At 34.8% G+C, this 13,947-nt stretch overlaps 1 protein-coding gene across 1 annotated transcript; it reads right to left on the bottom strand.

Moving 5' to 3' along the window:
• Positions 1-714: 714 nt before the first annotated feature.
• Positions 715-3,701, bottom strand: LOC112801120 (2-phytyl-1,4-beta-naphthoquinone methyltransferase, chloroplastic). Its single transcript, XM_025843677.3, has 8 exons — positions 3,489-3,701; positions 3,339-3,403; positions 2,779-2,869; positions 2,369-2,451; positions 2,048-2,181; positions 1,900-1,961; positions 1,452-1,551; positions 715-1,023 (listed from the first exon to the last, which is right to left on the bottom strand). Exons 1-8 carry the CDS (start codon positions 3,645-3,647, stop codon positions 923-925), a joined length of 795 nt encoding a protein of 264 aa, XP_025699462.1. The 5' UTR covers positions 3,648-3,701; the 3' UTR covers positions 715-922.
• Between the last annotated feature and the right edge of the window lie 10,246 nt (positions 3,702-13,947).

Raw genomic sequence — 13,947 nt, 5'->3', positions numbered from 1 at the left:
TATAGTTGCTGCCATATTGTGTTGTGAGTGCTTCCATATTGTTCTTGTGTTGGATATTTCTATTTTTTTCTGCTGCTAGACTCTTTCACTTCTGTTAGTGGATAGTGCAAAACAAAATAAAATTGCCCATGTATTTCGTTATCTACAATAGTGTGTGTCCCGTTACTGTACATGAACATAAAAACAATATAGTTTTGGACAATAAAATATTCATTATCTTGAGTTTCTATATAACCTTTATTAACTGTTCTCTATTTATAATGAATCTTATTAAAACAGGTAAAATTTTGCTCCAAAAATTATTATCTACATAACAATCTTTCATAAATAAACACGTCATAGTAGTTAACAATATATATAAGCACCACCATTAAGTTTTACGTGATGAATTGATAGAAGGATATAATGTATCCACCGTTTGCTATCGTAGAGAACCAAATTGGTAGTTTTTCTCTTCAGAGACTAACTAGTCCGAAGTCAAAATCTTTAGAAACTTAATTGTCACCTTACTCGGAAATATTATATTACCATATATAGAATATATAGCTATTATAGGGAGAAAAATTAGGCTAGATATCACCCTAAAATCCCTTATAACTTAGTATAGAAACTGTTCTGAGACTTACCTAGAATCAATGGGACTTGGGCTGAACGTAAGGTCCAATAATATACAGTAGTTTATAATTTAAGGACCACTATTTGAGACCGAGGATATTTAGAATAAGAAAACTTGACTAATGTGTTGCCTAGTAATGTTAACAGTTGCAAATAAAATAAATACAAGCCTCCATCAGCTATCATGAGGCATCAAAATAGAAGGCAAGAACTATAGTTACTTTTTTTAGAAGCAATTGTATACTATATGATTTTACAAGCTGAGCATAGTTCAAAAGGAGGGGTTGTTCTATTTCATATATTTCAGCTAACGCATAGCTACCATGCACCCCATCAAGCCTCCACTGAGCTCATAATGTCGAGCACTAGAAAATCCAACTTCTAAAGCAAGTTTCTCCAATTCCTTCCCTGCACCAAAGGATGAATTCTTAAGTTAGGTAATCGACATAAGTATATATCTTTTTATTCCCTTTTTCTTTGCTTCCTAATACTAAACACGCTTCTGAATTACAAGAATCTAACTTGCTCAAAGTATGTAAACTAAAATCCTCTTACTCCAGAGCAGCAAAATAAACCATGTAAAAACGGAATTAAGTATGTCGATCCATGGCAAGTTTGGAGAAGATAGGTAAAAGGACGCAACTTATTGTTGTTACTGCCCATATTAAATAATTTTCTGATAAATATAATTAAGCATATTGGATTATAACAAAATTGGATCATAGAGTTTGTTCTTATAGCCTGGAATTGAAGCCGAACCTGTTAAAAAAGCATATTGGACTAGAACGAAAACTGGATCAAAATGTTTGTTCTTATAAAAGAAACTGAAACCAAACCTGTTAAAAATCCTCTTATTGAAGTCTTAAGATATTTGTAGTCCTCTAAAAGGCCATAAGCAGATGCCACTGGAACAACAACATTGTCAATTATCCATTCCTATTAGACGAGGAAACATGGGAGTCAAACCTTTAGCCGGTGAAAGAAAATCATGAAGATTAAAGTGGGTGAATCAAATCTGCAGAAATAAATAGTGATCAATCGATATTCATGTACAAAAAAAGACCATATACTTTTATCTGCAATTATTCAATGACAAATATATGTGTTCCTAGGGAGTGGTGGTGAACAGAAGTAGACATTGCTCAACAGAATATGCTTCCTTTTCATTTTTACATCCTTAACTAAGCCAAATTGATATGAATAATAAGATTTCTACACAATGAAATAGAACCAACAGGCATATTATTACTGTAACTCAGACAAATCGGTGAGAAAGAGACATACCGTAATCGTAGAAGTCAGCAACTCTTCACTTTTATTGAAGTCGAGGATAGCCACTCTAGAGCCTGCATAGCAAATGGAAATATTGGAGGTGTCAAAGTTGATAAACACCAATAATCATATTAATGTAATTAAGATAAGAAAAAGCTACCGGCTTTTAGGACTCTTAAAATTTCCTGCATAGCTTTAGGCCTATCAACTACGTTTCTAAGACCATAGCCCATTGTTATAGCATCAAACGAACCATCAGAAAACGGCAAATTTAGAGCATCACCTTCAATCCACCTATGGTAAGACAACAATGGCAATTATTTACTCTGTTCTTTTTTGTCATCAATCACTCAACAATAAAAAACTCAAACACAAAGGAATGCCCTCTTAAAAATTGTTAAAGATTCATTAGACAAATGTTATCTATTTATTTATTTAAATTTATTTCAGAATGCACACTGCTAAAATTACCAATGCTCACTCAATATTTGAGAAGCAGTTCTTTGAGTGCTGTTTAGATGAGGCAATCAATAGTTGTTCCTTGGAGAAATCAAGACCAGTCACCTACAGCCCCAAAAGAAAACATTCAACACAACCATACTTTCATTAAATAATAAACTAAATGATTATTCCTATTAAAATACCTCCTACTTGATATTATTGGATCCAAAATTCACATACTCAAGACCCAATCATGCTATGTGTACACAAAAAATCAGCCATCCATTTAAAATACACGTTAAAATACAAAATACACATTAAAAATAAGTTAAACAACACAACACATGTATTTATACACAAATACATGGTAGCTGAGTTTTGGTATGCACATAGCATTTTTGCTCAAGACACCAGAAGATTCCTATTATCAAATGAAATGCAAAATGAAACCTTTCCATCAGACCCCACTTTCTGGGACAAGAGAAAGGACAAATCGCCACTTCCGCAGCAAATATCCAACACATGGTCTCCCGCTTTAGCTCTGTACCAAACTCATGAATTTCAGAAACAGAATCTTGTTATGTCTAACCTTTACTTTTTCATCTGAACGCACGTATATGTATATATATTATATACTTGCTCAACCCAGGCTCACAATTTAACGAAAGCTTAGGTGGATTCGGCACTTGTTCAAGCCACAAAAGCCAGGGCATTTCCGCACTCAATGGGAACTTTTTCAATTTTCTTCTAAAATCACCTTCACATGATGTATTTGACTTAACCGAACTAAGCTACCCTTTATTAGAAGACTAAATTTTGAATAAACGTATGCATTTTTTGCACCCTTTATTCCGAAAGTTTAGAGTGTAAAGCGCATATAAGCTGAGGTTCTTCAGTGCTAGAGTGTACCAATTTGGCAAAAACGACAACTTAACCTTCTAGAAGAAATCAATCATGAAAAAAAGAAACTTTGAAGTAAAAGAGCAATGAAAGGAAGAAAAAACGGGTACCCAGCCCAGGAAACAGTCATGCGCTTCCAAATTCGATGCTGACCCAAGCTCAGCAAATCATTCAGCTGCAGAAAGAAAGAAAGAAAGTTAGTTAGTTAGTTAGTTAACTAGTTATGAAAGAGGTTGTAGTGGTTGAAAAGAGGGGCGCACGTTATCATAGACAGGAGCAATGCGGTTAAACAGCGCCTGGCGATCGTTGGAACAACAAAGCGGTGCCGGTCGGAAGTTTGAACTGGAAGAAGAAGAAGAAGAAGAAGAAGAAGAAGAAGGAATGAGCGTTCGGAAAGGGAGTAGCAGCATTGTTGCCATATCTCTCTCTTCCCCTTCCACATCACCTTATTGTTTTTTCTTCATTTTATATTAGTCTCGAGTCTTTTGGTAGACTTTTATATTATAAAGTACCCAACTTTTATTTATTTCATTCAGTACACGCCTAACTACAATAAATATATTTTGGTTACACATGCGAAACTTTTGTTTAAGGGAAAGTCCAGGACAGTAGATTTATTAAAATTTAGCTAGTATTTAATTAGTAAAATAAAAATAAATGATTTTTTATTATTAGATAAAATTTTATATTATTAAATATATTATTAATAGTTAATTGATAGTTACAACTTATAAAATTTACTGGTTTTTAGCACTCTTCTATGATTTAAAAGAGTATAATTCTAATATATGAAAATATGGACCAAACCAATTTGTTCGGATGGAAAAAAAATATTTTAGTGTTGGTTTGTATTAATTTTTTTTAGTGAAAAAGTATCCTTTTGTAATAAAATATTTTTATTTAAATACGTCTTTTAAAAATATTTTTACTAAAAACATATTTTTTTTAAAAGCTAATAATAATATAATATTTTATTTTTAAAAAATACAGAAACAAAAGACCTCTTTAATACTTAAAAATTCTTCTTAAAATGTTTATTAAAATATGAAATAATTTGTGTCTATTAAAACTTCTTTTTTAAAAAGATGAAAAAATAAGTAATTTTTTCAAAGCTGATTCAAATTGACCTTTATTGGGCCAAAAAATTAGAAGTAAAATTTTTTATCCAATCCGTATTAAAATTATTTGATCGGATTTAATATTAGCATTTTTTATGTTTAGATCCGATCTAATTCACGACTTTGTCGATTGAATTAGATATCAAATATATTCGATTAAAAAGCAAATAATAAAAAATATTTTAAAAAATTTGGAAATTAAAAAAAATTGAAAACTTATTCCCCCTCTCGTTTACACATATTTCCTTCTAAAACACTATAAACAATATTTTTTAAATAATAAAAAAATACAACTAAATTACATCTAAATAATAATAGAAATATAAAATAGAACAATCAAATCTAATTATCCGACATTCTAACAATAAAAACAAATAAATAATACAAATTTTTAATATTCCAACATTCTAAATGTGCAACAGAAATTAAAAGCTAAATCAAATAAAAAAATCACTTGAACATAAGATAACATAATATAACTTTTTTTAGGCTAAACGACATAAACAAACTAAATGGCATTTAATATTACATCAATGTTCTAAAATAGATCAACTTACATACATATCCTAAAGTAAATCTATGTTAAATTCGATTTACGCTTTTTCAATATAAATCAAATCAATTAGATTTACTATATATGCTATATCAATAGTAAACTAAATTCACTTTATTCGATTTATTACTGCTCTAGCATATACATGTAAATCAAATTTAATTGATTTGATTTAGTACTGATACAGATTATTGATATTTACTTAACTTTAAAACATAAATGTCAATTAAAAAATACTCTCATTTGAATTCAAATAAAATATCAAAAAATCAAAATAAATAAGAACAGAAATTTAACTTTTATGTTTTAGTTCAATGATAAACCACTATTTTATGGTTTATCTTTTGCTTAATTGAGTGGATTTTATCAATCTTTCATACACTTGTTTATATAAAATGCATGGTTTACATTTTCCTTCCTGATTTTGTGCTATGATTGAAAACATGCTTTTTTGGCCTTAATTTCGCTAATCCTATTCCTCTCTTATTACCATTCGATACCGTGATATGTGTGTTTAGTGTTTTCAGAGATTATAGGGCAGGAATGGCTTAGAGGATGGAAAGGAAGCATGCAAAAGTGGAAGGAATACAAGAAATTGAAGGAATTGCAAAGCTGTCAAGCATGACCTCTTCACACTCAAACGGTCATAATTTGAGCGCTACAGAGATCTAAATGAGGCGGTTCTAGTTGCGTTGGAAAGCTAACTTCCGGGGCTTCGCAACGATATATAATTTGCTATAGTTGCCATGCTGTTAGGTGATGCACACGCATGGATCATGCGTACGCGTGACCTGGCGAAAGTTCAATCCACGCGTACGCGTGACAGAGCTGCGACCTGTACGTATCAGATATCACCCCCAGCAATTTCTGGGCTATTTTTGACCCAGTTTTTGGCTCAGAAAATACAGATTAGAGGCTACAGAGTGGGGGAGACCATTCATACATTCATTCAGACATTCATTCACAATAATTTTAGGTTTTAGATGTAGTTTTAGAGGGAGAGGCTCTCTCCTCTCTCTAAAATTTAGGATTTAGGATTTCTCTTAGCTTTAGGATTATCTTTTCTCAATCTCCAGGTTCAATGTTCTTAGACTTAATTCTCTCCTACTCTTATTGATCCTAATACTTTGATTTATACATTCCTATTGTTGATTGGATTTTCTATTTAGATTGCGCTCTTTGATCTATGTTACTGATACTTGAAATTTGGTTATCTGGATGTTATTATCTCCTATTGCTTCTCTATTATTTTGTGTTATGCCCTCCAAGTGTTTGATAAAATGCTTGGAAGGATGTTAGAGTAGATTTCTATATTCTTAGCTTTGGTTGAGTAATTAGAGACTCTTGAGTTGTCAAACTCTTTTGTTGATTAATAATTGAAGGTTGCAAATTAATTTGAATTCCACTAACTCTAGTCTTTTCTTGGGAATTAACTAGGATCTGAAGATTCATATTGATTTATCCACTTGACTTACCTTTATAGTTAGAGGTTGACTAAGTGGGAGCAACGAGCAATTCTTATCACAATTGATAAGGATAACTAGGATAGGACTTCTAATTTTCATACATTGCCAAGAGCCTTTACAATTATTATTTGATTTTCATTGTAATTTTCTCTTCTTATTTCTCAACCCAAAACCCCAATATACACTTTTCCATAACTAATTATAAGCACACTTCCCTGTAATTCCTTGAGAGACGACCCGAGGTTTTAATACTTCGGTTATCAATTTTATTAGGGGTTTGTTACTTGTGACAACCAAAACTTTTGTACGAAAGGGATTCCTTGTTGGTTTAGACGCTATACTTTCAACGAGAGCTAATTTGTGAATTTCTAGACCACGCAGGAAATCTCGTTCGTCAAAATGGCGCCATTGCCGGGGAATTGAAAACGTGTGCCTTATTATTGGTTATTGTAAATATTTTCTTTTTATTAGTTTTTGTTTTTTTTTTCTACGATGACTTCTCACCCCTCTGGCTACGAGCGTGGTTATAATTATGTTACAGGAAGAGGAGACTATAATGCCAACATGCACCATGGTTGGAACAATCAAGGATGGAAGGAGCCACAAGGACTTGATCAACCCTCTTGGCAACAACCTCGTCCAATGTACTACAAGCAACAACCATTCCATGATGCATACCAAGACAATGGTTTTGGTGGACCTTTACGTGACACTCAATACCCACCACAACACGTCTATGAACCCCCTCCTCCTTAACGTAGTTTTGGACCACCCTACTCACAAGCCCCTTTTCACCATTCACCTTCATATGACCCTTACCATCATCCACCATACCAACCACCTTATGAGCCATATGAACCATATCTAGAACCATCCCAATTTCAACCCAATTACTCCCAAGAACCACCACCTCCATATACACCATGTCCATATCCATCAATCCAAGAGCCTTATGATCCCAATTACGTTATCCAAGAGGAACAAGAGTCAAAGGATCGTCTCAAGGAGACACTAGATCAATTTCAAGCAGCTGTTCATTAATTGGAGTGAGCAGTAGTTTGACACTCAAAGTGCTTCCATGGCTACATGTGGAGAATCAATAAAAGAGCGTAGCATGAAGGAGACACTAGAAACTCCAATGGACAATGACGAACATGCCTTTGTATTGGAACAAGTGGAGGAAACCGTAATAGCTGAAGAAGAGGAAATGGTTGAAGAATTAGGAGATGCGAAACCTCCATGGGAAAGTCAAGTCATAGAGCCCCCTTTCAAGACATTTGAATTTGATGTTCAGGAGGGTGTACAACCTCTAGAGCCTATCATGGTTGAAGACTTGGAAGTGGTTGATCATGGGATGGATTCAATCATTGATGAATTCCTACCTACAATTGAATCCTCTCCCACTAGACTGGACATGGAGATTAAAGAAGAAGAAGCACAACCTCCCATGCTCTTGGTGAGCAATGAAGAAGAGATTGAATTGGAAGAAAGCTACCAAAAGGAAGAGGTTGATATTGAAGAAGCTTGCAAAGAGGTGGAAGTTGTCAAGAAAGAGCACACGGGAGTGGAGCTTGAAATCGCCTTGCCAAAGTTGTTGGAGACCCCTCCCCCTAAGTTGCCATCATCCTTTACAACATTCAAGTGGATAAAATTCATATCCCTTAGCTTTCTCATTCCACTTGAATATGGTATACTTGAGACAGATGGTTAGCTTAGAGCTCTTTGTGATGTTAAGAGTAAGAGGAAGATGGTTAGTGGTTGGCAACACAATCCTAGGTTCAATATGGTTGTATGCTCCAAGTTGAAATGCAAAGGTTGGTGTAGAGCTCGATTGAATGGGTCTAGGAAGCTGTTTGGACATTTCAATGAGAATTCAGATTGCTTGCCACCCGGTTGGAACAATGATGATCAACACAAAGATGGGTGTAAAAGCAAGATTTGGGACCCCGGAATTCATTCCAACAATTAACATTTTTGGGGCCTTGTCACTTGCTTCAACTTGCTTGAAGGATTTATGCGCTTAGATTGGGATCCCGGAGGCTATTGGAATTACAAGCATTGGTGGAGATCCTGGACGAGTTCAAGCACAAGCCACCATGACAGGGAGCTTATCCAATGTCCAACTTAAGGACGTTAAAGCAAAGTGCTTGGTGGGAGATAACCCACCATGGTATGATCGTTCTTTTCTTTCTTCTTAGTTTTATTCTAGTGACTCTTCTCATTATTACTGCATATAGTCTGCATTCTCATCTGCATACTGCATAAAACATAAAAAAAAAACTGAACAGAAAGTTGCATGGGAATAGTGCAAAAAGTGTGCTAATCGGATAAGCATCACCACGTGTACGCGTCAATGACGCGCACGCGTGACCTTGCGAATTCGACGTAAAAAGGTGTTTGGCTGAAAGTTGTGATGGCCTGGTGCTGGCACTGTGTCCGAGGCACAAATCACCTCACGGGTACGCGTCGTGGACGTGTACACGTCGTCTTCTATTATTATACTTCCACGCATGTGCGTGCCTGACGCGCACGCGTCATATGACATTTAGGCACACATCCCAAAACAAACAGAGAGTTGTGTGTGCGCCACATTGCCCTCACGCTAGTAGCACAAACATGGTCACGCGTACGCGTGACCGACGCTCACGCGTCGTTTCCCTCTCTGCGCATCCCACGCCTACGCGTCGTGCGCACAACATCATCTGAACCCTGCGCAGCCCTGTTTTTCATATCTTATCTCTTCTTTTCCAACTTCTTTCTTCTTTCTCCTTCTTTCTTTTTCTTTCTTCTTTGTTCTCCATTCTTTTTCTTCTTCTCTCTTTACTCTTTTTTCCTTCTTTCCTTTTTTTCTCACTTTCTTCTCCTCCTTATTCTCTTTCATTTTCTTTTACTTATTGCATTTACATACCTTCATTCATTGCATTTCATTCTGTGCATGTTTTTATTTTCTTTTCTAAGACTACCATTTTTCCGTTGGTGTTAACATTTTCTTACTCGACTGTTGCATATTTCTTGCATTATTTTGGGTGCCCCTTGACTTGTTTGCTATTTAGTTGACATGCCCTATGCTTCTATTATTTTTTCACTTACATGTTGTAGCTACCATGAAGTTGAGAACCTTATTATTTGGCACTAGCCCACCTATGTTTTATTTGTTTTCCTATCTTTGTTTGTGGGTTATTTTTCTTCCTTTTCCTCTTCTTTCAGGATGGCCACCAAGAAGGAGAACGGAACACTTCTAAATGGGGAGACAAACAAGTCCATCGGCACAATCTTTGGAGTAAAGCATCAGTTGTAGACACTCGTCCACTTGCACATCTTTGCATGCACCAAGGACGGTGCAATCTTTAAGTGTGGGGAGGTCGATACCGACTTTCCTGGGTTAGTTACTCCCTTTCTCAACACCAATGTTTAATTTGTTAGTTCATTGTTACATTTGCATGTTTGATTGCATATTTTACCACGACTTGGTTGAAGTAATATTTTCTTTTTCAAGAAAATTTTTTAGAGCATTTCACTAACTTGAATTAAAATTTTTATTAAACTTGTTTGAAGAAATTTTATTTTGCAACATGGTTTTAGAGCTCGAACACACAAAACCAGTGAGATTTTGAGCCTATTTGATTGGTTGCATTTTATCAACCAATATTTTGTTTTGGTATGTGTTATTCTTTCTAAAATTGTGATCTTTGTCTTGCTTGATTCTATATTTCCATTGTTTAATGTATGCATTCACTTATATGATTGAGGCCTTTGTTTCACTGAGCTTATATACCCATATGGCCTTAACCTTTTCATTATCCTTTACAAACCAAAGTTGAGCCTATTTTACCCATTTATTCTTGATTTTAGCACATCATTAACTCTAAGTGGAAAACAATAATATCCTTAATTTGAATCCTTGGTTAGCTTAGACCAGTGAAGTGTTCATGATTTAAGTGTGGGAAAATTGGGTTTGGAAGCATTTGGTTTGAGAATTGGGTATTGTATACTGTTAGTGGAAATGAAAAAAAAATTAATAGTTGAGCACATATTCTTGCATTCAATACCTTAATCATATGCATTGAGGAAAATAAAAGAAGAGAAATAAAAAAAATAAGAAAATAAAAATAATAATAATAATGGGACAAAATGCTCCAAAGTAAATGATGGTAGCAATGCATATGTACTGTACTCATATTTGGGATGCATGAATATGTGGCAAAAAGATAGTTAATGGGTAGTTAGATTCTATATTCTGATTATAGTGATTGTCTTAAGTTAGGTGGAAAGTTTAGGTTAATCAAGGATTCAGATTTTAATCCACTTGACTAAATACAATTTTACCTTGACCCTAACCCCATTACAACCCTTAAAAGACCTCTTGATATGTGTATTTGTGCATTAAATTTATGTTGATTGGTAGAAGAAGAGCAAGTCTTAGAAAGCAAGCTTAGTAGAAAACTGAGAGATCGAACCTTAAACACCTGAGTGATTAAAGTACATGCACTTCCAGTGAGGGTTCGATGCTCGATTCTTTGTTCCCGGTTTTCATGAGCTATTTTCTTCTCACAAGTTTATTTGTACTTCATTTCTATGATTTGAATTAGTAAAATCCAGTTCAAATTTGTTCTTGGAGAATTTAATTTACTTTTAACCAAGTAAGTAGAATCATTTTTGCATGTAGTTGCATTCATATAGATAGGTTGCATTTCATACGTCTTACCATTCCTCTTCACTCTTTTAGTTCTCTTGAGCTTAGCATGAGGACATGCTAATGTTTAAGTATAGGGAGGTTGATAAATTGCTATTTTATGGTTTATCTTATGCTTAATTGAGTGGATTTTATCAATCTTTCATACACTTGTTTATACAAAATGCATGGTTTTACATTTTTCTTCCTGATTTTGTGCTATGATTGAAAACATGCTTCCTTGGCCTTAATTTTGCTAATCTTAGTCCTCTCTTATTACCATTCGATGCCGTGATATGTGCGTTAAGTGATTTCATGGATTACAGGACAGGAATGGCTCAAAGGATGGAAATGAAGCATGCAAAAGTGGAAGGAATACAAGAATTGAAGGAATTACTGAGCTGTCCAGCCTGACCTATTCGCACTCAATCGATCATAACTTGAGCTACAGAGATCCAAATGAGGCGGTTTTAGTTGCTTTGGAAAGCTAACGTCTGGGGCTTCAAAATGATATATAATTTGCTATAGTGGCCATACAGATAGCGACGCACACACGTGAATCACGTGCACGTGTCGTTTCTACAAAAAACCAGCGACCTAGAAATCGTCCCCAGCAATTTCTAGGCTGTTTTTGACCCAGCTCTCGGCCCAGAAAATACAGATTAGAGACTATAGAGTGGGGGAATCAAGGAGACACTTTTCATATTCATAAGTTTAGGTTTTAGATGTAGTTGTGGAGAGTGAGGCTCTCTTCTCTCTCTAGGATTTAGGATTCCTAGCTTTATGCTGTTGAGTTGGATATTACAGAGTTACTACCTCCATTGAAGACTTTATCATCCTAGTTTGTTTCCTTATCTTATTTTATTATTTATTTAATTTCTTCCAATTTTATTCCAATTATCATGTCTCTTTTCTACTCATTTTTCATAACAAGAAAGATGGTATTCATGTTGATATTCTAGCTCTCAACTTGACTTGGGAGTTGATTAATAGGAGACCCTTGAGTTGGAAGACTCAAGAGTCAATTGGTAATTGAAAGTTGTTGGCTGGCTCTCTAGTCACAAATGCTAATCCTTTCCAAGAGAGAGGATTAGGACCTGTGCACAAGAGTTGGTTCAGTTATTTGACTTGCCTTTATTTGAAAAAGGTTGACCAAGTAATAATAACAACCTTTTACTATTACTCTTGGGAAATTCCAACAAAGATAGAACTTCCGATTAATCTTCTCTTAGTCAAGGCTTTTTATTGTTATTATTTTATTTTCTCTGCAATTTATTCTTCTTGCTTCTTATTCAAAAATTCCAAAATACACTTTTCCATAACCAATAATAAGAACACCTTCCTGCAATTCCTTGAGAGACTACCCGAGGTTTAAATACTTCGGTTATCAATTTTATTAGGGATTTGTTACTTGTGACAACCAAAACATTTGTACGAAAGGATTCTTTGTTGGTTTAGAAGCTATACTTGCAACGAGAATTTATTTCTAAAATTCTAAACCGTCAAAAGTCTGATCGTTATTCAAATTCCAAAAAATCTACACTTTTATAAACTTATGAATGTAAAACAAAACATTAAACTATTTCTAAAATTTTATTAAAAATTATTATTTGACTCATTAGTATCTAAAAAATCATTACCGAGACTTTTGATGTTGAAAAAATTAATATAAAATATAGCCCTTCAAGATGATTTCTAAGGCATTGGTTAGGAGGATGAGATCAGTTATGCCAGATCTGATTGGAGAGACTCAAAGTGTGTTTGTTAAGGATAGAAAAATACATGATGGGGCCCTTATTTCATGTGAAACTGTAAATTGGCTTAAAATGAGGAAAAAAAGAAGCGGCTATAATCAAGCTGGATTTTCAAAAGGCATATGATAGGGTAAAGTGGAGCTTTGTGGATATTGTTCTGCAGAAGATGTGTTTTAGGCACAGGTGGAGGTAGTGGGTTATTGAGTGTGTTAGCACATCTTCTATGTCAGTATTGATAAATGGTTCACCAACAAAGTCGTTCACGATGGAAAGAGGTCTGAGACAAGGTGATCATCTATCTCCTTTCTTGTTTGTACTTGTTGTTGATGTCTTACATAGAATGATTAAAGTGGCAGTTAGAAACGGCCAGATATCCCCATTATTTGTTGGGAAAGACAATATAAAATTGTCACATCTCCAATTTGTCGATGACACTATATTGTTCTGTCCACCAGAGGAGGAGGCTATTAAGAACTACAAAAGGCTTCTATGTTGCTTTGAGTTGATATCGGGGTTAAGTATCAATTTTGTCAAATCTAGTTTGATCCCAATCAATTGTGAACAACAGTGGGTTCGAAGTATGTGCATTTTGTTGAGGTGCAAAGAAGCTACTCTTCCAGTCTGATACCTTGGAAGCCTATTATTTAGAAAGTGGAGGAGAAGCTCAGTTTATGGAAATCTAAGATACTTAACAAAGTGGAAAAGTTGGTGCTCATCAAAGAAGTATTAAATAGCCTATCGGTATATTATTTAAGATAATATAAGTTGCCAAAGGCTGTTGCAGAGAAACTGATTTCTTTACAGAGAAGGTTCTTGTAGAGTAAGGAGGATGGAAGGACTAGTATGGCGCTGGTTAGATGGGAAGTGGTCCAAGCTCCAAAAAAGTTAGGTGGCTTTGGAGTTAGAAATGCGATGCTTTGTAACACAGCACTCTTATTTAAGTGGTGGTGGAGGTTTTCAAAGGAGGAGTGTCTGTTGTGGAAGAAGGTGATATGCTCATGTAATAACCTTTCCACTAATGAGCTATTACCACCCAGACATTACCTATTAGAGGAGGTTTATGGAAGTATATCTATCAGCTACAGATAAAAGAGCAACATATTAGAGACAAGATGATAACTGGCTTGTCCATGGAGGTTGGTGATGGCAAAAGAAC

The sequence above is a fragment of the Arachis hypogaea genome, chromosome 5 (assembly GCF_003086295.3).
Source record: "Arachis hypogaea cultivar Tifrunner chromosome 5, arahy.Tifrunner.gnm2.J5K5, whole genome shotgun sequence".
Taxonomy (NCBI): domain Eukaryota; kingdom Viridiplantae; phylum Streptophyta; class Magnoliopsida; order Fabales; family Fabaceae; genus Arachis; species Arachis hypogaea.
This window is presented reverse-complemented; position numbering and strand designations above follow the sequence as displayed.